This window comes from Pelobates fuscus, chromosome 1, assembly GCF_036172605.1.
Source record: "Pelobates fuscus isolate aPelFus1 chromosome 1, aPelFus1.pri, whole genome shotgun sequence".
Lineage (NCBI taxonomy): Eukaryota > Metazoa > Chordata > Amphibia > Anura > Pelobatidae > Pelobates > Pelobates fuscus.
The window spans coordinates 402,735,866-402,763,064 of record NC_086317.1 but is presented as its reverse complement, the minus strand read 5'-3'; the positions used below and the strand labels follow the sequence as shown (position 1 = coordinate 402,763,064).

At 42.5% G+C, this 27,199-nt stretch overlaps 1 protein-coding gene across 1 annotated transcript in view; it reads left to right on the top strand.

The window, feature by feature from the left end:
* GALNT6 (polypeptide N-acetylgalactosaminyltransferase 6) overlaps window positions 1–9,648 on the top strand; it is a 122,798-nt gene extending 113,150 nt beyond the window's left edge. The window contains exon 10 of the mRNA XM_063428018.1: window positions 9,421–9,648. Coding sequence (XP_063284088.1) covers window positions 9,421–9,567 — 147 coding nt within the window. The 3' untranslated portion in view covers window positions 9,568–9,648. The remainder of the gene's footprint in view (window positions 1–9,420) is intronic.
* The last annotated feature ends 17,551 nt before the right edge of the window (window positions 9,649–27,199 follow it).

Genomic DNA, 27,199 nt, shown 5'->3' with positions numbered 1-27,199 from the left:
AGTACAATAATTCAATACAAGTACAATAAGGATTTTTAATAATCCCACATCATGCTAAGTCTTCAGCTCCCTAAGCGCTAGGCTCGAAAATGCCTTCCTATCATCTTGGTATCATGAAATGTATCCTCACATTGCCCCCCTTCCCATCCTCACTTGAATAATAACCCAACAGACGATACAGCATAGAAAGTTTTAAAATCTGATCCGACAAAGTGTTTCTTGGGCAGCCTGAAAATTATTCTACAAATAGTCTTGAAGACCAACTTATCGCTAAGGACGAGTATGACTTTATGTTAAATCTCCATCTGCGTAGAGCCACTTTTTACAGCTTGCCCAAGATACATAAAAAAAAACAACTAATACTAACTGGGAGACTAATAGTGTCAGGAAATGGCAACTTGACCCAAAATATAAGTGTATACATAGAGCAGATTCTAAGACCTTTGGTGTTCAGGTTGGCTTCTTATTTGAGAAACATTTAACAGACTCTGTCAGAATTATCATCCAAACAGATGCCTCAGGGCTCTCTACTTTGTAGTTTAGATATTGAGGCCCTCTACAGCTCCATACACCACACTTTGGGTTTACAGCATGTTAAATATCTATTGGTTTCTTGGTTGGAATCAAAAAGAGGGGCACATCTGGAGAAACTCAACCAAATCACAATTGATCTGCTAAGTTTTGCACTTATTTAATAATTACTTTATTTTTGATGGAGTTTACTACCACCAGGTGCAGGGCAACGCTATGGGGACGTCTTGTGTGCCATCATACGCCAATCTGCACCTGGGCTGGTGGGAAGAAAAAAAAGTTATGTTCTCCGACCTGTACTGTCATTTCGTGAAATATATCCACACAAAGATACATAAATGATATCCTGCTTATCTGGCTGGGATCTAGTGAAGATTTTTCACCTTTGTGAAGTTTTTAAATAACAATAAATTAAATCTAAAATTTACGGCAGAGGGGGGAAACCCAACCCTAAATTTCCTGGATGTCACACTAATTCCAGAGACTGTAGGTACCCTGCGGACAGATCTATACAGAAAATGCACTGCCACAAACAGCCTACTAAACTCTACCAATATCTACGCCTCAGATGGAATTGCTCCAACATAGAGTACTTTAAAAATAGAGCACAAGAACTACACTCCATGTTCAGGATTAAGGGTTATCCCAACAAATGCCTGAAAAGAGCATATCACAGGGCACTCTTGACTGACAGAGATAGTCTTCTAGGTTAGGAAGCAATCTCTCACGTGGCACAAAAGACACAGGACTCAAAACAACTAAAGTGTATAGCAACCTACAATGTAGGTTGGGATCAAGTGAAGGCTATTATGAGTAGGTTCTGGCCCATCCTGAGACAAGACGTACACCTCAAGGATGTAATTTCTCTCTAACAGTTTCAGTGACCACTGCTTAGTGTACTGCGTGCGCCAAATAAAGGCTACTAAATCCTCTCCCAAGGTTAAAATCATTAGGTTCTTCAAAAAATTTAATCTTGAATCCTTTCTAAATGACATCAAGAACCTCCCATAGGACAGAATAAAATTATTACTAGATCTAGACTGTTCAGTTGAATTCTTTCAGTCCGAACTCCTACAAGTTTGGAATTTACATGTCCCGCTGCATACGGGGATAGTAAGAGGGGCACATATGAATTGGATCACAGATGGCCTTATTCAAATGTACCAGTTTCGGGACTCATTGTGGTCAAAGTTTAAGCATACTGGCTCTATGAGCGATCACTGTCCATGGTGAAATATATGCACTAAACAAACAAAATTCGCCAAGGCCCAATATTTCTGTGAAAATCTGAACAATAACATCTCAAACCCTAGAAACTTTTGGAAAGTCATCAATAGCTTACAAACTCCCCCAATTCACTCCCAACTCTCCACTGTCAAAGTGGACAACCAAATCCTGCAACTTCCCTTAGAAGTATCAAATGTCTTTAACAATTATTTTGTCAGATGCTCCACCACCCTGATTGCCAAGCTAATAAATGACACACATCCTGAAACTACAATGTAGATCAAGCCCCACTAATTTTGAAAACCCAATAGAGACAAGTTTAATTTTAGACCTGTACCTATTAGTGTTGTTAAGAAACACCTTAATAATCTAAAAATGAAAAACCAATATGGACCTGATCAAATCCCAGCAATGCTGTTGAAGCTCAGTGCGCCGGCAATTGCTAAACCTGTCACAACCCTAATTAACGAATCCTGGATACATACCCAAACTTTGGAAGACTGCAAGAGTAGTGCCTATCCATAAAATCGGTGACATTACTTTGGTTTCTAACTATCGCCCCCAGTATTGCTCCCAGTATTGTCAAAAATGTTGGAAAAATTTGTCCATGTGCAACTATGTGAGTATTACCAACAATCTAACTATCTAACCCCTGATCAAACAGGTTTGTTTCCGAATCACTCCACTACAACTGCCCTCTTAAAAAGTTTGCAATGACATCCAAACTGGCATGGAACAAGGAGACCTAACTGTAGCTATTTTCCTTGATTTTGCAAAGGCCTTTGACACAGTAGACCACAACATTTTACTGCACAAACTAAAAAACTCAGGTATCGGTGATCGTCCACTAAGATGGTTTCGATCATATGTATCGGATCGATCACAATATGTGTCCATTTCTGACAGCGACTCCCTCCCTCTCCCAGTCATGTGTGGTGTTCCCCAAGGTTCCATTCTCGGCCCCTTACTATTCACATTATTTATAAATGATCTGCCTAATGTCTGCAAATCCTCAAATGTACACATGTACGCAGACGACACAGTAATCTGTGCAAGCAAATCCAATATACCGCAGCTTGAGGCTGTGCTCCAAGACCAGTTCACAGAGGTAGAAAAGTGGATCGCAAAAATAAAACTCTTCCTAAACACTGACAAAACTGTCACAATGATCTTTGGTACCTAAATTACAAAATCCCCATCTATGCATAAAAACAAAATCCAATAGCACACTGACTGCAGTCCACTCTTTCAAATACTTGGGTATGTTGTTAGACCCCAATCTATCTTTTGGCCTCCACATAGAAAAACTTGCATCTAAACTTTATCCAAAACTTGGTGTCCTGTACAGGAACAAATCCTACCTATGCCCTACAGTAAAGGAAAAGATTGTACAGCAAATGTTGATGCCAATCATTGATTATGGGGATGTAGTATATGCACCTGCACCGCAAACCCACCTTAATAAATTTAATACATCATATAACTTGTTCTTACGATTTGTGCTACAATGTAATTACAGGATTCACCATTGTGAAATGCTAAAATAACTAAACCGGCTGTCGCTGGAATCCAGACGCACCCTTCATCTTTCCAGCCTTGTGTTTAAAAGCTTTTCTGGGAAGCTCCCACCATACCTGAGCAGAATGCTCACCCCAGCTGTTCCCACCTCCTATAACCTCCGATCCAGTTCCAACACTTTATTTAGTCTACCTCAATACAAAAAGAAAGCAGTTCGATCCTCCTTTTCCTACAGAGCACCGCAATTATGGAACGACCTCCCGCACACTTTCAAATCTTCCCCAGGCCTAAAATCCTTTAAGAGATCCCTCTCTACATATCTCAAAACAGAATGCACCTGTCATGGTTGAATCTGTAGGTGATCAGCTTTAAATGTTATATTGATTGTTGTTTGCCTCTGTTTATTACTGCCTCCAATTTCTAATATACTTACCTGCTTCTCTACATCTTTTCCTCCTATCCTTATAATATTCCCGAGGATGGTCTTCCCATTATTCTTTCTTTCTTTCTATAATTAATAAGTTAAAAGATACATAGAGATATATAGATATAAAGATATATAGATGACATCTTTTTAGTGTGGAAAGGAACAGAGGAATCACTTTTTAACTTTTTAAATAGCCTTAATAATAACGATTGGAATATTAAATTAACTTATGAGATTAGTCCAATTTTAGTCAATTTTTTAGATTTATACATTTATGTTGAAAATGATCAAATTAAGAGTAAAACTGTTTTTAAAACAGTAGATGTAAATAGTTTTATTGATCTTAAAAGCTGTCATTTTAAACCATGGCTGACCAACATTCCAAAGGGGCAGTTTTTAAGATTGAGATGGAATTGTACGGAATTGGACCAATTTAAATGTCAATCTAAAATTTTAATTGACCAACTTGTAGATAAAGGCTATAACTATGATTCCCTTAAAGCAATATGCGCACAAATTGAAGTAGAACCAAGGGAGAGTATTTTAGAAGGAAAAAATAAGAATAAGAAGTCTATGGAAGAAAATGAAGAAATACCCATAATTTTTAATTTTAGTTCCAATAGCCATTCCCAACGGAAGATAATACAAAAGAATTGGCATATTTTAGAAGAAGACAAAGACATTTGTCGGTATTTAAGCAAAAAAACTAGAATTATACATAGAGGGGCTAAGAGTTTTAAACAAATATTAACTACGAGTTTTTTAGATAAGGAAAATAGTAATAATAACAACAAGATGTCAATGTTTTTTAAAAGGGAAAAAGTTTTTTATTATTGCATGTCATGTAGAGGGTGCACTTTAAGAACTAATAAAAATAAAAACATTATGAAATTCACCTCATTCACTAACCAACAAGAATACAATATTGAATCATTTTTGACTTGTAACTCCAAAAATATTATATATATGATTATATGTCCCTGCGGATATCAATATTTTGGAAAAACATCAAGACCTCTGAAAATCCGCATTACGGAACATATCTATAATATTAATCGCAAATTTTCACAACATAGTGTATCAAAACATTTTTTGGAAGCCCATGGTGGGAATGCCAGTGGAATAGAATTTATGGGACTAGAAGGGGTTAAAACTCATTGGAGAGGAGGGGGACATAGAAAACCTCCTCAGTAGAAGTGAAATGAGATGGATTTTTAATATGGACACTTTGACACCTCACGGCTTGAATGCCGAATTTGAGATTAATTCTTGTATTTAATGACCTATGACTATTTATATTTTGATATGTATTTTTATATATATTTTTATGTATTTTTATATATATTTTTATGTATTTTTTTATATTTTTAAATGTATATATTCAACATGTTTTATAATTATACCTAATGCATTTCTCCCCTTTTTCCCCCTTCTTTGTCTCATCTTGCTTTGGAGATCATGATGTATACTGTTTAATGAGTTTAATATATAATTTCACTTGTCTGTCTAAATATGCTTTGTTTCATTAGTCTAGAGAAAGAGGTTAATATCGATATGTCCAAATATGTTCTCTTTGTATGCATTTTTAATATATTGTTATAAGAATTTGTGTGAACGAAATGTCCTGGCAAATATAACTGCAGATGGACTTTTAAAAATGGCCGCCAGTGACTCGTGGCATTTGAACTACGCATTGATGTCACGGCACAAGGATGCTGAAGGTGTGCGCCGGACGTGATCGTCGAACATTGATGACGAACGCGGAAGTACTTACCGGAAGAGAGGAAAAACTGCGCCAATTTTGGATTTAAAAGAAAGGAAATGGAGAAGAGCAGAATCACCGCTTCTGAAGAATGCTGTAACACCGAAACGCGTCAGGTGGCGATATTCTTGGTGGACTTAATCTGTTTGATTTTATTTGTTATGTGTGTCTGAATAAATTATTTTCGAATTGATCCTGCATCCTGGGTCTTTTGGAGAGATTACCGTCTGGCACTACAGAAAGTATCCTGAATCCTAACAGATATCCACCAATATAGATGCTCTTCTCCGCTTTCCAGTCTGAGTCAGCTTTTAAGTGACTCAGATATATGTGAGTTTGACCAATAGTAAGGTGTTTTAACCCTTTAAGGACCAGACTGTTTTTGCGATGTTGTACATTTGCGACCAGGCATCTTTTTGACACTTTTGTGGTGTTTGTGTTTAGCTGTAATTTTCCGCTCTCTCATTTACTGTTCCCATACAAATTATATATTGTTTTTTTCAGGACAAAAGGGGCTTTCTTTACATACCATTATTTATATAATCTCATGTAATTTAATTTTTAAAAAAATTTAAAAATATGATGAAAAATTGAAAAAAATACACGTTTTTTGAATTTTATGTGAAAAATCTTTTACTCGTCTACAAAAGCGAATGAAAAAAACTGCTAAATAGATTCAAAAATACCCAGTGTTTACATTCTTTTTGCTATTTTTTTGCATGTTATAGGGCTATAAGTACAAGTAGGATATTGCGGTTTCAAAACATACATTTTTAAAATGTATCAATAGTGACATTGTAACACTATTATCTGTCATAAATTGCTAAATAACACCCCACATGTACATATTTTTTTAAAAGTAGACAACCCAGGGTATTCAATATGGGGTATGTCCAGACTTTTTTAGTAGCCACTTAGTCGCAAACACTGGCCAAAGTTAGCGTTCATATTTGTTTGTGTGTGAAAAAAGTAAAAAACTAAATTGAACGCTAATTTTGTCCAGTGTTTGTGACTAAGTGGTTACTAAAAAAAAACCCAAGGTATTGCAAATGGGGTGTCTTCTTTTGCAAATGGTATGCCATCATGGGGGTAATTCTCATTCTTGGGCTACCATACGCTCTCAAAGGCAACGTAACCAACCTGGCCATTTTCAATGTAAAAATATTTGACCCATATATTTGACCCTGTAACTTTCAAAAACGCTATAAAACCTGTACATGGGGGGTCCTGTTCTACTCAGGAGACTTTGCTGAACACAAATATTAGTGTTTCAAAACTGGAAAATGTATCACAACAATTATATCATCAGTAAAAGTGATGTTTGTGTGTGAAAAATGCAAAAAAGTCACTTTCACTGACAATATCATCGCTGTGATATGTTTTACTGTTTTGAATCACTAATATTTGTGTTCAGCGAAGTCTCCCGAGTAAAACAGTACCCCCCATGTACAGGTTTTAGGGTGTCGTAGAACGTTACAGGGTAAAATACAGTGATAGCAAATTAAATTCTCTGGACTTTCGGCCTGGGTTGGCAGGCAGGTCCCTTAAATTGCAATCAATAAAATAACTTAATTATGTAAAAATATTACATAAATACGCACGTAGAATTTAAACATATATGCATATTTATATATTTGAAGTCTACGTGTATATTTATATAATTATTTATGTAATTTTGTATATGGACATATGAATAGTTTGCATTCTTTTTATTTATTTATATATACATAGATATATATATACAATTTCATTTTAAGTGTATTTTGATATAAATATATATATTAATATCAAAATACAGTTAGAATAAAATTTCGTATAGATATATATTTTTTTTTAATTTGTATTATTATTTTTAATTTTTTTAATTTAATTTAAATTATTTATTATTCGTATTTTATAATAATATATATATATATATATACAATATATATAGTTATTATATATATTATATATATACACGTGTGTAAATGAATTATAAGTGTATTTTTATATTAATATATGTACAGATTAATATAAAAATACACTTAACATGACATTATATATATGATATATAGACATATATTATATAGGTATAATATGTCTATATATCATATATATACACATATATAATATTTTTTTTTTATTAACTTTCACTTTAAATTTTTCTTTGATTTTACAGTTGCAGGGAGACTGCCTGTCAGCACAGACAGTCCCCCTGCAGGCAGAGACTAGGACACCTATTGTGACCATGTGGTCGCCCTGTTGGGCGATCACATGGCCCCAGGGGTCCTAAACCGCCATGGGGAGACTGTCTGGGCTGCAGGCAGTCTCCCCACACCGGGAGCACCGCCGATCGCCGCCGGGGGAACGACGGCGATCGGGTAAGTACATTTTAAATTTAGGACGGTTCAGGACCGTCGTCGGTCGGCAAGGGAAAAATGCCGATGACGGTCCTGAACCGTCTAGCGTCCTCAAAGGGTTAATATCAGTTTTTACTATATTACCCTATGGTCTTTTTATCTAATTTTTTAGGAATATTCCCTATGAAGCATTTGTCATTTTAATGTATTAAGAGTGCTCTCACCATTTTATATTTTACTTGTATTTCACTTGTATGTGTGTTGAGTGGTGCACATAGGTGATAGCAGCACCAGATTTTTCACTTCTCCCAACATTTTGTTTTATTGTATAATAAGTTAAGAGTGTGTGAGCACTCCAAAATCACCATAGGCACACACCAACTGCCGAAGAGTGAAAAAAACTCTTATGTACAATCAATATTTACCAATAAATTGTAAAAGGCATAACTCAATAAAAGTCAGCTAACAAATCTCTATCAGAGAAAGTCCGGTATAAATAAGAGTTGATATTCAATGAAATAAATAGATCTAAATAAGATTGTGCATAAGAGTTTTTTTTCACTCTTCCGTAGTTGGTGCGTGCCTAGGGTGATTTTGGAGCACTCACACACTCTTAACTTATTTATCATATATCTATTAGTCGCTCATCTGTGTTGTGAAGCAGCCCATTGTGATTTTATTTGGTTATACTTCACTATTTCATGAAGATTCAGTTACCTGTTATTTGTGTTTTTAGTTTTTATTTCTATAATTACCCATCACCCAGTTATCCCCCGCTGTAGTTTACACTATAGCCAATCGACAGTTTAGTATATCTCTCCTCTTTATGAATTTTCTTATCTTCAATTTGATTTCATTCGACTACTAGCTTACTGTATAGAAATTCAACAACTATAGAGAGAGATTTGACTGGGGATCTGATGGGTTGTTTTGTTTTTATCATTTTAGTTAGCAAACAGATAAAACTGCTGTTCAAGTGTTCAATTACGCTAGGAAAAGTAAAGCCTAACAAGTCACTGTGGATAATCTGTTGCTAAATGGTATCTATTCCCTCACACATTATTTACTGTTAATTATATTTCAAACAGTTACTTCATTTTGTTTAAATACCATAAAAGGGATCTCTCAATATGGATTTCCCTTCCTTTTGATTCATATGTAAAAATATATATATCATAAATATTAAAAATTGTAAGATATTCTTCATAATATAAAACAAATGTAAAATTTTATCAAAAAATATAAAATAATTTGGAAAGCTTATCCAACTATATAAATAAATCAAACAATATATTGTCATAATATTATTTTGACTGTATTATATACAAGTACATTTGGACTTGACCAAGATTTAGAATGGTATTGTTTGTAAATGTTTACTATTGGATCAATATTGATTAATATCTAAAATGTAGGATGGATACATTCATGTATGTGTCCATTTAAAATGCAAAAGACATTTTCGCTAAACTAATGTGCACATTTTAATGGTATTCAAGAAAAGGGTGAAATGCAAACTTGGCTCTAAAAAGGGGCATGTTGTCTGTAGGAATGTTCAAGCTTTTGTTGGCAATGTTAAAATAAGTCTTGTACTAATTAAACTGATCTCTCCATAGGATACCTTACTCATAAATGTAGGTTCAAACATGTGCCTAACATCTCAAGGAGAGGCCCCGTCTACTGCACCATGCAACTCATCAGATCTTCACCAGCAATGGAGCTTCAGCAACACCACCCGAAAGGAGACAGCTGATTCAGAATAGGCAACTTTTACTGTTTAATTTACTGAATACTAGACAATAACTAGTTATTGAGTCAAGTAACCAGTGCCCGACATCTAGCATCAGGAGACATTTATTATGATGTGTCACTATTTTTTTTTACTACTAAAATTGTATGTTTATATGAATCCTAGAAAATGTGGGTAAAGTAAACTGTGAAGGAATAACCCATCACTTGTATTGGTACCATCCCTTTTCGAATTTTCGTTCGAACCCACTTAGTTCGGCTACCAAACAAGGACCACCCCAGCATTAGAATGTGGAACACCAGTTAACAAGTGCGAAACCACAAAGGAAATAATTAATGAATGCTCCCCTGGGTGGCTGCCGAACGCACATGGTCGACAGAATGGATGGCGGACATTTTGTCTCCCAAACGCAGGCAGCAGCACATTGTCATCGAGTGCCTGAAACTCTCGGAACTCTACCCATCCCAGTTCCCGACCAGCTATACGAACGACGTTTGAAGGATAGGAAGTACCAACTGGGGGAGCATTTGCTACTTGGAAGCATACAAATATATTGTGTGGTTTTTGCACAGGAACCCCTGAACGGAGACCGGCCATTGCACCCATTTCCCTGGAATTGTTTTGGGCTTCTACCTCCTGGCCAGCTGGTCAAAACTTTACCCCGGTGGTGAATCTATACTACCGAACGGATTTGAGCGGATTTTGGCCAATTTGGGTGCTCAGATCAGGGCTATCCAGGGATTTGACTCTTGTGGGGTTTCCATGTATTTTAGGGGTACGTTTGCGGTGTTGTATGAGGTGTTTTTATGTTTCCCTGTAACTGAGAGATAATGGAGTTATAGTTTCCTGACTTTCAGACACAGGGACGGCAGGGTGGAGCTTGCTGTATTTTTGTAGGGAGATTCCCTGCTGGGGGTCTGTGTATAAATTGAGAATGTTTGCCTGAAATAAACAGATCTACTCCCAGCATTCAGTCTCGACTAATGTATGGGGGGAGGTCTATACCAGCTATAATCACTTTCACAACTTGGTATTTCACACTTAGAAAGGGAGTCCGTGGTGGCGATATACTGGCGGTCCACCACATCTTCAGAAAGGGAATGGTACAAATACAAATGGTGGGGTATTCCTTCTAATCACTTCCCTTTGCATACTGCTCCTTTTCGGTCAACTTGGGGATGTCCGGAAAATGACAAAGATCTTTTAGTTGGCCAGCTCGGTTTGACAAGACAGTCTGTCTGTGTTCCGATTCTGTTTACCGGTTCGATATGGTGTATGGTGAAGTGTAAGGTTGTTGGGGTAGACTCCACCTTAGTAGTCGGGCATTTTCTCCTCCAACCCAGTTGAGCCACACTATCGCGTTGTTGTCGGGTGATGAGGGTGAACACTCGTCCATAAAGATAAGGGGTTAATTTTTTCAGTGCTCACACTAGAGCCAGACACTCTTTTACAATAGCTGCACAGCTGACCTCTGTTGGCAGTAATTTCCGACTGAGGGAGGTCACCGGATCCTCACCTCCGTCCTCTCCGACTCCGGCTCAAAACTGGCCCCAGACCAAACATGGAAACGTCTGTATGGACGATAAAACATTTGTTAGGATCTGGGGCAGCTGGGAGAGCTTGTTTCAAGGCTTGGAACACTTTCTCACATTCTGGGGACCACAGGACCTGCCTATGTAGTTTGTTTTAGTTAAGTCGGTCAGGCACTATAGTCTAGGACATACGTCTGTAGTAGCCAGCTGTTCCCAGGAAAGCCATGACTTGTGTCTTGGTATGGGAGTGGGCCAATTGGCCACCCCTCGATCTTAGTGGGTTCTGGCAATTGCTTTGTGTCTGTGAGGGGTGCTGTATGTGTGTGAAGGGTGCGTTGTGTTTGAGGGGGAGCAATGTGGGGTAGTGTGTGTGAGGGGTGCCAGTGTGGGGTAAAGTGTGTGTGAGGGGTGCCGGTGTGTGTAAGGAGTTCAGTGTGGGCTAGTGTGTGTGTGGGGGGTGCAGTGTGTGTGTGAGGGGGCAGTGTGTGTGAGGGGTGCGGTGTGTTTGAGGGGGCAGTCTGAGTGAGGGGTTTGTCTGTTTGAGGGGGCAGTCTGTGTGTGTGTGTGTGTTTGGGGGGTGTAGTGTGTGTAGGGTGCACAGGGTCTATGCTGTGTGTAGGTCGGTGAGATGTGAAAATCTATCTTACCTCCTTACCTTTTACCAGGGAGAGGTGACATAATGCTGCAAGCTCTGGTGGTCAAGTGGTGGCATATTCAACTCCTCTGGCTGAAGGCTGACTCTCCTGTGAGCACAGCACTGTATTGGAGCATTGCCATGGTAACGTGCGTCAACGCTCCGACCAGCCTGCTTGCGGGAGGAGCACAGAGCCTCCCAGGTCCTTCCCTCTCTCTGCTGGAACTAAGTGCCAGTGGGCTGGTGAGGGATATCTTTGATCTCCTCACCAGCCCGAGAGCTTACAGCAAGGCATGGGCATGGGCCTGCAGGGGAGATGAATGGATCTCCCCTGTGGGCCTGTTCCACGGCTATCTGCAGAACCCACCACCTAAAATCCCAAGCCACCAGGTTGACTACCCATGGTGTAGGTATTGTCACACACTTGCCCTATCACCTTGTAGGGTCCCTGCCAGGCTGCCTGTAGTTTGTCATGCCAGACCGGTTTGAGTACCATAACATTTTGCCCGACATGAAAACTAAGGTGTCTGGCCCTCCAGTCGTATCATACTCTCTGGCGCTGCTGAGCCATCTGGGCCAATTACTCCATTCTGTCCCTTAGCTCCAGTACGTATGGCATGATCAGGGTCCCTGCTATCTCAGTCTCCCCATCCCAATGTTCCTGAATGAGGTCTAGGGAGCCTCGTACTTGCCTCCCTTATAACAGTTCAAATGGGGAAAACCAGGTAGATTCCTGCTGCACCTCTCAGTAAATAAATAGAAGGTGAGGCAGGAACCTTTCCCAGTCTCTGCAGGCGGTAGTAAATGTCTCTAGCATCTGTTTAAGGGTTCTGTTCACTGCTAACAGAGACTATTAGTCTTAGGGTGATAGGGGGAACTCATGATAGGCTTTATCCCACAAACTTTCCAAAGTTGATGGGTCACCTAGTCAGTGGGTACCCTGATCAGAAAGGATTTCCCAGGGAAATCCTCCTTCGGAGAATATCCGGACTAGGGCATCAGCCACTGTTTCTGCCTGTATGTTTGGTACAGTGACAGTTTCAGGGTACCGGGTCTCCAGGGCAATCTGCGCTGTTAACTAAGTGTTGCTGGATTAACCTGATGGTTGCCCCAGTGTCTCTCAGACCTCTGGCAGTCTGACTGTTAACTAGGACCAACTGCCTGTGGTGTTGTTGGTTGTCGGTTGTGGCTGCCTGTAGGGGGTTGGCTTCATGGAGCCGATAGCGATGCCAGTAGTGAAAGGTTCCATCCTGGGGGGTTGGACCCCGGGCTGGGGCCGACCTAGTTTATGGGCATTGATGTACTCATCCGCTAACCTAACTGCTTCGGGAAGAGAAAGGGGCTGTCGTTTTCTCACCCAGTCTTTGACTTTGGGATGCACTAAGTTAAAAAATTGTTCCAGCAGTAGCAACTGTAGTACATCTCCCAAGGTAGTGGCTTGGCAACCATTAATTCAGTGAGAGGCAGCCCGGTGCATCCGGCAAGCCCACTCGGTATAGGAGTCTTTATCAGCTTTTCTCAGCTCCCTGAACTTTCTGTGGTAGGCTTCTGGAGTAACTGTGTACTGGGCTAACAGCACTTCTTTCACCCGCTCATAGCTGTGAATCTCTTGGTCTGACATGGCTCTGAAGGCTTTTGCAGCTTTACCAGACAACTTTCAGGCAAGTATGGGGACCCATTCAGCTTCCGCTACCTTGTGAAGGGCGCACTGGCGTTTGAAATTGGCCAGATATCCATCAATCTCCCCCTCTGATTCTTGGAATGCCTTGAATGCAGTAAAGGGTACCTTTCGTGGCTCAAGTACAAAACTGGGGTTGTTCGCGGGAGATGCTCCTGTTCACTGCAGTTCGATGATACGAAATTGATGTTTGCGCTTTTCTAGAGCTTTCACATCCACATGGGTGGTGATCCTGTGAATCACCTCTTGGAGGGGGGTGTTCAGGCTGGAGTGCGCCAATCGTTCCCAAATCTCCCTCATCTGTTCATCGTCTTCCGTGGGACTTGAGTTCTCTCTGTCCAGCTCCATCAATTCGCTGATCAAAGTCTTTTTAGCTTTGCTGTTGCAATGCCTCCTAGGGCTTCTAGTAGCTCCTTCAGAGTACTACACTTAAGTTGAGCATATATGATCTCCATTCGTCGTTTCTCCAGGAGACTTCCGACAGATGTGGTGGACCGCCAGTATATCGCCACCACGGACTCCCTTTCCAAGTGTGAAATAGGTCTACTAAGTAGTGAAAGTGATTATAGCTGGTATAGCTTTCTTCCCATACATTAGTCAAGATTTAATGCTAGGAGTAAATCTGTCTATTTCAGGCAAGCACTCTCAATTTATACACAGACCCCCAGCAGGGGGTCTCCATACAGGTGTCCCTGTCTCTGAGAGATAATTGAGTCAGGAAACTATAACTCAATTATCTCTCAGCTACAGGGAAACTTAACAAATATCATACAACACCTCAAAAGTACCCCTAAAATACATGGAAACCCTACCTCACATCCATGGATAGCCCTGATCTGAGCGCCCAAGTTGGCCAAAAAGCGCTTAGATACCTTTGGTAGTATAGATTCGCCACCACGGGGTAAAGTTTTGTCCGGCTGGCCACGTGGTAGAAGCCCAAAACAGTTCCAGGGAAATGGGTGCAACGGCCGGTCTCTGTTCGGGGGTTCCTGTGCAAAAAACACACAATATATTTGTATGCTTCCAAGTAGCGAATGCTCCCCCCAGTCGGTAGCTCCTATTTTCCGAACGTCGTTCGTATAGCTGGTCGGGAATTGGGACAGACCGTGGTTTTATCTTCACCAGTGTTCACGCGAGTACCTAGCTGGAAAGAGTTCCAGGCACTCGACGACCATGTACCACTGCCTGCGTTTGGGAGGCAAAATGTCCGCCATCCATTCTGTCGACCATGTGCGTTTGGCTGAATGAAATGGCAGCCACCCAGGGGAGCATTCATTAATTGTTTCCTTTGTGGTTTCGCACTTGTTCACTGGTATTCCACGTTCTAATGGGATGCTGGGGTGGTCCTCATTCGGTAGTTGAACTAAGTGGGTTTGAACGAAAAGAACAGACTACCAAGTTCTCAGAATTCTTCCATGTTGCTAGTGCTACAGTGTCTGCTATAAAGAACATGTGATTGCCAACTCACAAATAGGTGTGTAAATGTAAACTGAGAGTGAAAATATAAAATACTTCAATCACATATGAATATTTTAAATTACGTGTCTCCAATTTTGTTTCAAGTATATGTACAAACATGGAGAAGAAAATAAATAAATAGTTAGATAAAGAATTCAATTAAAGTCTCAAATGCTATAGTGTTCTTTTAAAGGAAAACTATAGGCATCAAAACAACTTTAGCTTAACCCCTTAACCCTTTAAGACCGGAGGGTGTACTAGTACGCCCTATTTTAAGTGGCTCTAAACGCCGCCGGGCGTAATAGTATGCCCTCCGGTCTTTTGTTACTTACCCGGTCGCCGGCGATCCCACACCGGCGATCGCAGTTGGGGGACTCCCAGGGAGCCTTCCGCAGCACGTCCATCCTCCTTCAGCCCCCCCGGGCCATGTGAGAGTGGGGTCCTTGCGAGGACCTTCCTATACCACATCGCAGCCCAACAGGAGGTCTTTTACCTGTCCCATCAACTAACCAGGCCAATGGTGGGCAGCAGCGGAGACCAAGCCAAGCCGAAAATGGCTGCTAATGGAGGGTCGGAACACCGCACAGCGACTACCCCCGCCAGCGACTTCCAACTCAGCAGTCAAGCAAGGTACTCCCACAGCGAGGCAGACCACATACGCACCTCGCACTCACCCTGCACTGAGACAGCCCCAGCGAGGGACTTAACTTGACACCCTGCAGCAAGCTCTCCTGGTCTACGTCCGGCTACCTACCCCGGTGGACTCAACCCTATGACTGCCCAGACATGGCAGACTTCATCCAACACGGTTGTGACCCAAAAGAAGCCAATGAAGAGTCCAACGACACACCTGGTTGGACCTTGCTCTGATCCCTGCTTTGGCGGACACTCATGCACTGTCACACAGACACAGCAGATCAGTCTGCCCCTACCAGCGGGCTGTCATACCCGCCCTGCACTCAGCCCCTGGAGCCGGTATCAGTACATGCCTTTTAGACCAGCCAGGGTGATATTTTTTGCGAAACTTACTATTTAGACCCAGCATGTTCATAGATTAAGCCTTTTGGTCCAACGTATCAGTATAATCCCTTATTACATCACTAAGCATGCATTCAGATAACCTGTTTACAACTAGTCGCACACTGATACACCTGCTTGCTTAATAACTAACGTTTTCTTTATTCTTAAACATGCACCTACATTTGAGCAAAACGTCAGTTAGTACTTGTTAAGCTTTATGTATCAACGTGGACAACTCTCTGACATAGCTGTAGAAAACTTAGGAAACGTCCTTATTAAGCGTGTCTCTAACCAAGCTTTACTTTAACAATGTCATAACGTTTAATTCAGACATATTTAGGACCTGCATTGCTTCATAGATGACATGATAGATAATATAGCATGTATTTACCAGTAAAGCACAGCAGTTTTGTAAGTTTGATAAATGCTTCTACGTGTTAGCTTTCCTAAAATTAAAATGTGCCTGTCTAATAATTGTCACAACCTGCAATGCTGTAATATTGAAGTGATCTATACCTTGTCACCGCTGCTGTGGCGTACCAAGGCTGTTTGTCAACTTTGTGCACATCAAAAATAAAGAATAAAAAAAAAAAAAGCTGTTTCATTTTTATTCAGATGTTAGCTTGGTTTAAAAGTTTTTATCTTCTGCTCTGTAAATTAAACTTTACTCACAAACAGGAGGCTCCTACAGGGTCAAGAAGGTTATTAACAGAGCAGAAGATGGGAAATTCTAGATTAGACAGACTGTGCAATAAAAGAACCTAGAATATTTAGGTTCCTTTTGAGGGAGTGTATAGGAATGCTGTGCAAGTCACATGCAGGGAGGTGTCATTAGGGCTGCATAAACTAAGGGATTGAACTGCTAATGGCAGAGAATTGTGCAGTAAGACTACAAAGTAGACATGTGCAATTTGTTTTGTTCCGAATGTAAATTTGGATGAATTTCGGGCAATTCGGACATTTGGATGCTTCCAAATGGCCGAAGTGCCGAATATTTCCCAAGTCCGAATTTCGGAAGTGATGAACTGAATTGCCGAGGTGCCGAATTTCACAAGTGCTGAAGTGCTTCGGATTTCTAAAAAAGTGGCAAAACAAGAGAGGGAGGGAAAATTACGTGAATGATGACAGGAATCTTGGCCAACAAGCTAATTCCTGGCACTGGGAGCCCTATAGATGTGTAAGTGGTTGCAGTAGCATTCCTGGCACTGGGAGCCCTACAGATGTGTAAGTGGTTGTGGTGGCAGTCCGGGCACTGGGAGCCCTACCGATGTGTAAGTGGTTGTGGTGGTTAGGGGTAGGGTAGGGTTAGGGGTAGTAGTAGGGTTAGGCAGCACCACAAATGTTCCAAATTCTGAATTGCCGATGTCCTGAATTGCCGAATACTGAAAATTGAGTCAAGGGATTATAAACCAGGAACACCGGAACATGGAGTTGATGCTTAGAAGAATCCAATAACTGAGAAATGCACCTAAGAATGCCAAAGGTTTATGAAATCTGATCGAATGAAAATGACACTGCCATAGTGATCCATCCACTCTCATATGCCTGGATGTTTGACAATATATAATAGTTTCATACGTGTTTATTTAGTATATTTGCACATGTGCGGTAAAAGTCATACATCTATTAATATGTCTTAATCCACTGAGATTGAATGGATTTGTGCATATTGTGAGTGATAGAGACAGACAGTGCAGGGGATTAAAAGAAAGAGACTGCTAAACTGTGACGGGCAATACTTGGTAGGAATGTGAGACAAATTAGAGACTTTTTCAAAATCTGTCTGGGAAATTAGATGGGTGAACAGAGTTAACATCAATAAAATACTAACATCAGTTTGTGGAGCATAGCAATAATGTTAATAACATCTATCTATAATTAGTATAATGCACACAACTAAAGTCAATATTATGCCAAGGTCACGTTATGAAGTATCCAGAAAAAAAACAAAAAACCCTTGTTATAAATAAGAGGATGTCTCACACTCAAAAGGATTTCCAATATCACGTGTACTTCCAAAGATATATGTTGAGTTTCATTTAAAAACAATATATAAATAAGAGGCAGACAAATGACAAAAAAGGGTAGGGGTAGGGTTAGGGAGCCCTACAGATGTTCAGAATATCCAAAGTTCCAAATTGCCAAAGTCAGAGATTGCTGAAGTCCCGAATTGCCAAAGTTCTGAATTTCGGAAGTGCCGAACCGAACCAAATTGCCGAAGTGCCGACTTGTCGAAGTGATGAATTATATTACTTACCCGAATTTCCAAACCGAACCAAACCGAATGTTTTGCCCATACACATCTCTATTACAGGGGTATGATATATATATAACAAAGCTGCTTCATTAAATTAAAGTTAATTGGTACCTATAGTATTCTAAGGTGAGAGGATGTTTAACCCTTTAAGACCGGAGGGCGTACAAGTTAAATCAGTGTAAAAAAAATAATTATATACTTAGATCATATATATATATATATGATCTAAGTATATATATACACATATATACACACACATACACTGTCTAGGTGTATTTTACTATTAATATATATATAGCCTGTCACTGCGATCAGAGACTGCAGATCGCGGTCACCGGCCACAGGGGGGGTTGCCTGGGGGGCCAGGCATCCCCCCGACCATGATCTGCAGCGGGAGAATACCGACGGCCACGTGGGCGGCCATAATAGCGAGGACGTACTATTACGCCCGCAGGCGTTTAGAGCCGGCTCCTGCAGGGCGTAATAGTACGTCCTCCGGATTTAAAGGATAAAAGAGTCTAAAGTGACTGAGGTTTTTTTTTTTTTTAAATAAAATCTTTATTTTGAGGATTTGATTTGTGGGCAAGGGGTACAGAAAAAAGAAGTTGCAAGTGAAAGTTTGTAACACATATATTGCCTAACATATATGCAAATACAGAATTCTCAATAGAATCGTGGTACAACATAGTAACAGTTTGTAAAGTGATGCGGAGCGTAATTATAGTTTGCTGTATGGATTCGCTGTATTCCATCATTTCCATGGTCACTCATTAAATTAGTACCATTTCAGTGTTATATCGGTAGTAGGGGGTACAGAAAGAAATGGGAGTGGGTGTAAAACTATAATTAGCATGCGTTTCGGATTGTTAACGAAACTGAACCTTCGTGTTAACATCACAAAATCACCATACTAGCCTTGTGAGCCTTCTTGATAGTTTTAAGGGGCCCTTTAGAGTCGGACTGTACCGGTGAAGCCTGTACTACTTTATTACCATTTGTGTTGTTATTTCGTGCCCCGCTCAATGTGTGGTTGTAAGTGAAGCGGAGCTCCAGGAGGCAATGCCTGAGGTATGTCAAGGTGCGATTCCTATAGGTGTTGGCTTGGGAGTGTGTCCTATTGGAAGGGCGTGTAGGCCGTTTGTGTTGTGTACCCTACTCCGCAGTGCTAGAGCTATGTTTAATTTGCCGGTGGCACCAAGTTGGGGGTCATTAACCTTTGGCATTGCAAAGGGCGTCAGGATGATTGCCCTTCCTGTCCTTTGGTGGTCTTAGTGTGCAGAGAAGGTCTGGGGGTCTAGTATGGAGGGTTGATGTGTTGAGGTAGTTGTTAGTCGTGTTCCTGGCTTGTGGGGGGTTAGCTTGCTGAACCGTATAACATGTACCTGTAGGGGGTGTATGAGTTGTCATGGTTGAGAGTGGGGAGGGGAAGGGTGGGAGTAGCGGTGCTGGTGGAGGGGGGAAGAAATGAAGGGAAACAAGAAGGTTTGCAAGTGGAGGTGAAAGGTGAGGGAGGAGATGGGAGAGATTTGGGCTTGAGTTAGAAGGGGTATTGGTGGGATCAGGTCCTACAGGGAGCAGCCAATCGCCCCCCCGCTCCCTCCCCACCCCACCTCGGCGCGCTACAGGATCCAAGGGTCCCAGATTTTATGAAAGTGTTTGGTAGTTTCAGGGATTAAAGCCGATAGTTAGTCCATCTCAATTGTCTCTGCCGTCTTGCTGAGCACCACCTCCAAGGAGGGTTTAGTGCTGTTGCCCCATTGCTCTCTGATTGTGCATCTGGTGGCTAGTGCTAGCTTCGATACTAGTTTTGTTTTGTGCTCTGGTGAGAGCGGCGTGGGGTTTATAGAGCAACCATATCCAAGGGCCCATGGGAATTTCAGTGTGTAAGATCTTGGAAGCGAAATCTGAGACATTGACTCATAGCTGGGAGACCAATGGGCATTCCCACCAGAGATGGAGATATGTGCTCCTGTCTCCACAGTTTTTCCAGCAGGTATCAGTGTCTGAGCGCCCCATTTGTTTTAGTTTAAGAGGTGTGAGGTACCACCGGAGCATTGTTTTATAGGCCTGTACCTTATGATTAGCGCAAATCGTGAGCGATGCTGTGGCTCCCCATATGTCGACCCAGTCGGAGGGGTCTTCCGGTGTCCCAATGTCCCTTTCCCATGCCGAGGTGTAGGTAAGGGCATCTACCGGGGAATGTGAGTTTAGGACGGAGTATATCATGGAGATTAGTACCCTCTGGATGAGTGCCCACATGCAGGCTTTCTCGAATTGCATGAGGGCAGTGGTTGCTGCGGCTTTGACTTGTGGTTCATTTAGGAAGCTGCGCAGTTGTATATAACGGAAGTACCTGTCTGGGAAGATCTGGGAATTCTAAGATTTGTTCATAGTGAAAGAAGTGATAGGTCTGTAGTAGCTTGTTGTCCTCAAAGTGTGCAAAGTCACGTGGTGCAAGACCCGGGGGGAATTGTTTGTTGCGCAAAACCGACGTGAGCGTGGAGGGGATATTTACTAGTGGGTATCGTGGGATTATTCTGTCCCAAAGTTGAAAGGATGTGTTTAGAGCTGGGGACGTTAAAGGGACGTTAGGTCTGTCTTTTTTGGGGAGCCAGAAGAGGAGTGAGGGGTGGTCTCTTCCCAAAAGGTTGGGTTCTAGGTCTACCCATTGTTTCATATCTGCTGGTGCATGTAGGTTTTGCATATAAATATTGATAAAAATTGGGGAGGCACAGACCTCCCATTCTAGTGGTGATGTATAGTGTGGACTTCTTAATTCTTGGCCTTACACCTGCCCATATGAAATTGTCTATTTTCGATTGAAGGAGTTATAAGTCCTGTTTCAAAATGGGAGTAGGAAGGGCTTGGAATAGGAAAAGAAACCGGGGAAGAAGGTTCATTTTTTATAGTGGCCAGTCTTCCTAACCATGATATAGACATGGGGTTCCATCGTTGTAGATCATTGTGTGCTTGTTGGAGTAGAGGTGGGTAGTTCAGGGCATATGTATTGGAGAGGTCGATTGGAAGGTGAGTTCCAAGATAGTGGATGCTATGAGTATTGTATTTGAAAGGGTACGTTCGGGAGAGGTGGGCAAGGGAGTTTTGCGGGATGCCTATTGGGAGGCCTACTGTCAGGATCCCGCGGGCGGCTGTTAGGGGAGGCTGCAATCCGCTTGCAGCACTCACCCTCAGTTCTTCGCCGCCCGTGGTCTCCCCTTCCCCTACCTGTTGGCGAGCGGCGTCCTCACAGCCCTCGACGGCGCTCGCATCCTCCTTCTCGTCTCCCAGCGGCAGCATGTATAACGCTGCACGCTGGGAGACCGCGCATTCATACAAACGCCGGGGTCAACCACGTGACCTGGCGTTAAAGTCACAGCACTACAATCACAGTGGGAGGTATAGATATCTCCCACGTGTGATTGTTAATTCTGATTGGAAATTATCCAATCAGAATTAAACACAGGATTTATATACTTACCTTTCCTGTCTCTCAGTGCCCTGTTGTGGTCTTTGCTTGCTAGTATTGCTACTGAAACTTGTGCTTCTGGTTACGTACTCTCTGGCTCGTTTATCTGACTTTGTGACTTTCTCCTACCCTTTGACCTCGGCTTGTTTCTCGTTATTCTGTCTTCTGTTTCCCCTTACTCGGCTTGTCTCCTGACTATTCTTTGTGTGCTTAGCCCGGCCACTCTAAGGTCCGGTACAGCGCCTTTTCTGTGTGTGTGTTAGCGTGTTTGGTTCCCCGAATCGTGACATTACAACAGGGCCATAATGGAACCTGCTGACATACCACAGCTCCTAGTTAATTAGGAGGCTAGAATGGATGGTTTAGACCATCGTATGGATCAGTTTGCTCAAGCTTTACAAACCATACTGGCTCGTAGTGCACACTTGCAGCCTACCGTTCAGGAGGCTGCTGCTGTGCCAGAACCCATTCCCACTCCGGTACACGTTCCTGCTCATGTAGTTCATATGACGCCGCTACAGCGGTGACCCAGCATTGTGTCATGGTTTCCTCAACCAAATTGATATCCATTTGGTGATGAATCCACGTTCCTATCCCACTGACAGATCCAAAATTGCCTTTTTGATAAACCACTTGTCCGGCTTTAGCATGGGCCAACCCCATGTGGGAAAATACGTCTCCTATGTCCTTTGCGGATTTTTTGACAGCTTTCAAACGCATGTTTGATCAACCCAGTAGGGTTGCTTCTGCTGGCAAAGCTCTGCTTAGGGTCCGACAGGGTAACAGATCTGTAGCGGATTATACTATCGAATTCCGCACTCTAGCAGCTGAAGTGGTTTGGAATAATGACGCCCTCGTAACAGCCTTTCAGGAGGGTTTGGCCGCTTACATACTGGATGAAATAGCATCCAGAGAATTGCCTGTTCTTCTGGATGATGTTATAGATTATATGATCCTTATTGATAACCGTATTAGAGAGAGGCGTAGTCAGAGATGGATGGATACATGGGTGTTGCCTGCTCTACCCAGTACTGCACTACTAGCATTACCCGCTCCTAGGCAACCATCCCCTGAACCCATGCAATTGGGTGCTACGGGGTTAACTGAGGCTGAAAGAGCTTATCGTAGAAGGGAGGGGTTGTGCCTTTATTGTGGAAAGAGGGGGCACCACTGTAATACCTGCCCTAAAGTACAGGGAAACTACAGCACCTAAGGCCTAGAGAGGGGTCGGCCTCGGGTGTTATGACTTTGTCCCCTCATGTGTCCATCTCTAGACCGTTCATTACGGTTTCTCTCTTGGTCAATAAAACCACTATAACAACCAAAGCCTTGATCGATTCAGGTGCGGCAGACAACCTTATGGATGTGAATTTTGCCAAAACCGCAGCCTTGACTTTGATCCAAAAGGCCACGCCCTTGGCCGTTGAGGCCATAGATGGTAGACCACTTGAGAAACCTCTGGTGACCCATGAAACCCAAGAAATAGTTATGTCTGTGGGTGCTTTGCACAAGGAAAGGTTAACCTCCCCTACTGCCTCCATCGTTCTGGGTTTTCCCTGGTTAGTGAAACACAACCCTGTACTTGATTGGGGTTGTTTAGATATACTCTCCTGGGGGGAAACCTGTCAACGAGACTGTATGGCTCATGTACGTCCTGTTTGTTTACTTAATGTGCCCACGGCTAAACCACTTTCTGTTTCTGTCCCTTCTGTATATGCAGACCTTGCATTGGTGTTTGAAAAAAGGGAGGCAGATAAGCTACCTCCACATCGTGAGTATGACTGTGCCATAAACCTGTTACCGGGTACTATGCCTCCTAGGGGTAAGGTCTACCCTCTTTCTGAGAAAGAGAACCAGATCATGGAGGAGCACATACGGGAATCCTTAAGTAAAGGTTTTATTAGAAGGTCCTCCTCTCCTGCTGGTGCTGGTTTCTATTTTGTGGCAAAGAAGGAGGGCAATTAGAGGCCATGTATTGACTACAGGGCTCTGAACAATATAACGATTAAAAATGCCTACCCTATCCCCCTCATCACTGAGTTGTTTGATCGTGTTAAAGGTTCTAAGTACTTCACTAAATTAGACCTCAGGGGGGCTTATAACCTTGTCCGTATAAAGGAGAATGATGAGTGGAAGATAGCGTTCAATACGCGTAGTGGGCATTACGAATACCTGGTCATGCCTTTTGGACTGTGTAATGCTCCTGCTGTGTTTCAGGATCTCATAAATGATGTCCTTAGGGATCTATTGCATGTCTGTGCCGTGGTGTACCTTGACAACATACTTGTGTATTCTCCTGATTTGAAGTCACACCATAAACATGTTAGGATGGTGCTTAAAAAGTTGTTACAGAACGGACTTTATTGTAAGTTAGAAAAATGTTAGGTCGATCAGACTTCTGTGCAATTCCTAGAATATATTATTACTGAACAGGGTTTCAGTATGGATCCTGCTAAATTGGAAGCCATACTGTCCTGGCCACTTCCCCAAGGACTTAAGGCTACCCAGCGTTTTATAGGATTTGCCAACTATTATAGGAAATTTATAAAAAACTTTTCACCACTTATCTCTCCTATAACGAAGCTGGCTAAAAAAGGTCTACACCCTAGGGTTTGTACTCCTGAGCCCTTAAGGCCTTCGAAACTCTCAAGAAGGCGTTTGCCTCTGCTCCAGTGCTGCACCACCCTAATCCTTCTCTTCCCTTTGTTATGGAAGTAGACGCTTCTGAATCAGGTGGGGGAGCAGTACTGTCACAGAGGTTATCGTATGACGAACCCCTCCAACCCTGTTGTTACTTTTCAAAGAGGTTGTCTGATCCAGAAAAGAATTACAATGTTGGTAACAGGGAACTATTAGCTATTGTGTTAGCTTTTATGGAATGGAGGTACCTATTAGAGGGTTCTAGACACAAAATAATGGTTATAACAGATCATAAGAACCTCTCCTATATAGCTGATGCTAGAAGGTTGTCCGCCCGGCAGGCTAGATGGTCTCTATTTCTTTTGCGCTTCCAATACGTTATTACCTATAGACCTGGTTGCTGTAATGCCAAAGCTGACGCTATCGCTAGACAGTATGAACCTTTAGAATTTGTTAACCCGACTCCTGAACATATTGTACCTGCGTCTCAGATAATAGCTGCTTCCCGTTTGTTTGTTTCGTCTCCCTTTCTTGATAATATTAAGACATACCAAACCCAAGCACCCCCTGAGACGCCTGTTGGTAAACTATTCGTTAAAGTAAATGACAGAAAAAAGTTGTTAACTTTATTTCACACCGCCAAAATTGCTGGTCATCCGGGGGTTGCCAAGACTTATAAAGGCCTCCTTCAACAGTTCTGGTGGCCTTCACTTAAGCGAGACATAGTGGATTTTGTACAGGCTTGTCGGGTCTGTACGCAGTGTAAGTCTCCTAATGTGAGACCCCAGGGTCTCCTGATGCCTATCTCTGTACCCAAGAAACCATGGACCCACTTATCCATGGATTGTATTGTAGACCTTCCTCCTTCTGATGGTAGGACAGTGATATTGACTGTGACGGATAGGTTCTCTAAAATGGCGCACTTTATTCCGCTTAAGAAACTGCCTTCTGCGATACAGCTTGCTCAGGTCTTTGCCGAGGAAGTGTTCCGCTTGCATAAGGTGCCTCAGGATATAGTATCTGAGAGGGGTCCTCACTTTGTCTCTCAGTTTTGGAGGGGCTTTTGTGCTGAAATGGGGGTCTCTTTGTCGTTCACTTCCTCCTATCACCCGCAATCTAATGGTGCAGCCGAACGTGCTAATCAGTCTGTGGAATTGTATGTGCGCTGCTTCACTAATGCGCACCAGGACGACTGGTCCCACGTCCTTCCGTGGGCTGAATTTGCCAGGAATACGGTGTCTCATTCGCCTACTGGCTTAAGTCCTTTTGAGGTTGCTTATGGGTTTCGCCGGTGCTTTCTCCGACAAGGGAATGCCCGCCTTGGACCAGCACCTCGCCTCTTTGCGGAAGATGTGGGATCAGGTCCATATTGCGCTGTCTCATTCAGCGGCTGCTCAGAAGAAGTTTGCTGATTGCCGTAGGGGTGCGGCCTCTTATGCTCCGGGTGATAGGGTATGGTTATCCTCCAGGAACCTCCGTCTCAAGGTTCCCTCGATGAAGTTTGCTCCCAGATTTCTTGGGCCCTACAATGTGTTACGTAGGGTTAACCCCGTTTCCTACTCCCTAGATTTGCCTTCTTCCATGCGTATTCCAAACACGTTTCACGTCTCACTTTTGAAGCCCTTGCTGTGTAACCGGTTCTCTCGTCCCCTCGGGCGGCCCGTTTCCCCTCGCGCTGTCCCTAGTGACGTGTACGAAGTGGCTGCCCTACTCGACTCTCGTGTTTCTAGGGGTCGGCTGCAATATCTGGTGGATTGGAAGGGGTACGGCCCTGAGGAGCGGTCTTGGGTTTCAAGCTCTGATTTGCACGCTCCCTCTTTGCTCTGCTCCTTTCATGCCCGGTTTCCTTTGAAGCCTTCTGCTTCCCGCCCTCCAGGCGGTCTTCGAGGGGGGGGGGGTAATGTCAGGATCCCGCAGGCGGCTGTTAGCACTCACCCTCAGTTCTTCGCCGCCCGCGGTCTCCCCTTCCCTTACCTGTTGGCGAGCGGCGTCCTCACAGCCCTGGACGGCGCTAGCATCCTCCTTCTCGTCTCCCAGCGGCAGCATGTATAACGCTGCACACTGGGAGACCGCGCATTCATATAAACGCCGGGGTCAACCACGTGACCCAGCGTTAAAGTCACAGCACTACAATCACAGTGGGAGGTATAGATATCTCCCACGTGTGATTGTTAATTCTGATCGGAAATTATCCAATCAGAATTAAACACAGGATTTATATACTTACCTTTCGTGTCTCTCAGTGCCCTGTTGTGGTCTTTGCTTGCTAGTATTGCTACTGAAACTTGTGCTTCTGGTTACGTACTCTCTGGCTCGTTTATCTGACTTTGTGACTTTCTCCTACCCTTTGACCTCGGCTTGTTTCTCGTTATTCTGTCTTCTGGTTCCCCTTACTCGGCTTGTCTCCTGACTATTCTTTGTGTGCTTAGCCCGGCCACTCTAAGGTCCGGTACAGCGCCTTTTCTGTGTGTGTGTTAGCGTGTTTGGTTCCCCGAATTGTGACACCTACCATTTGATCCAGGTTTAGTTTATAACCTGAGAGGTTAGCGTATTCATCCAGGATCCGCAGTAAAGGGGGTAGGGAGCAGCAGGGGTCTTTAATGGTGAGGAGAATGTCATCTGCGTAAGCCGCTGTTTTGTATTCTTCGATCCCTACCTTAATTCATGCAATTGTCTGGGTGGGTCTTATTTTCTGGAGAAGGGGCTCAAGAGATAGGGCAAAGACTGAGGTTTTTTAAATTCAAATTATTGTTCTATATACTGAATTCACTGTAATCCTGGTACTTGGCAAAGAACGTGATTCAACTTTTAAACTATTTCAATAATTCCATTAAATCAAAAGAGAATTTGAAAACAATGGAGGAAAGACAAGACAGAGGGGATATGATACAAACATTTAAATACATACAAGGGAATCAACACAGTAAAGGTGAAGACTATATTTAAAAGGAAATAAATGA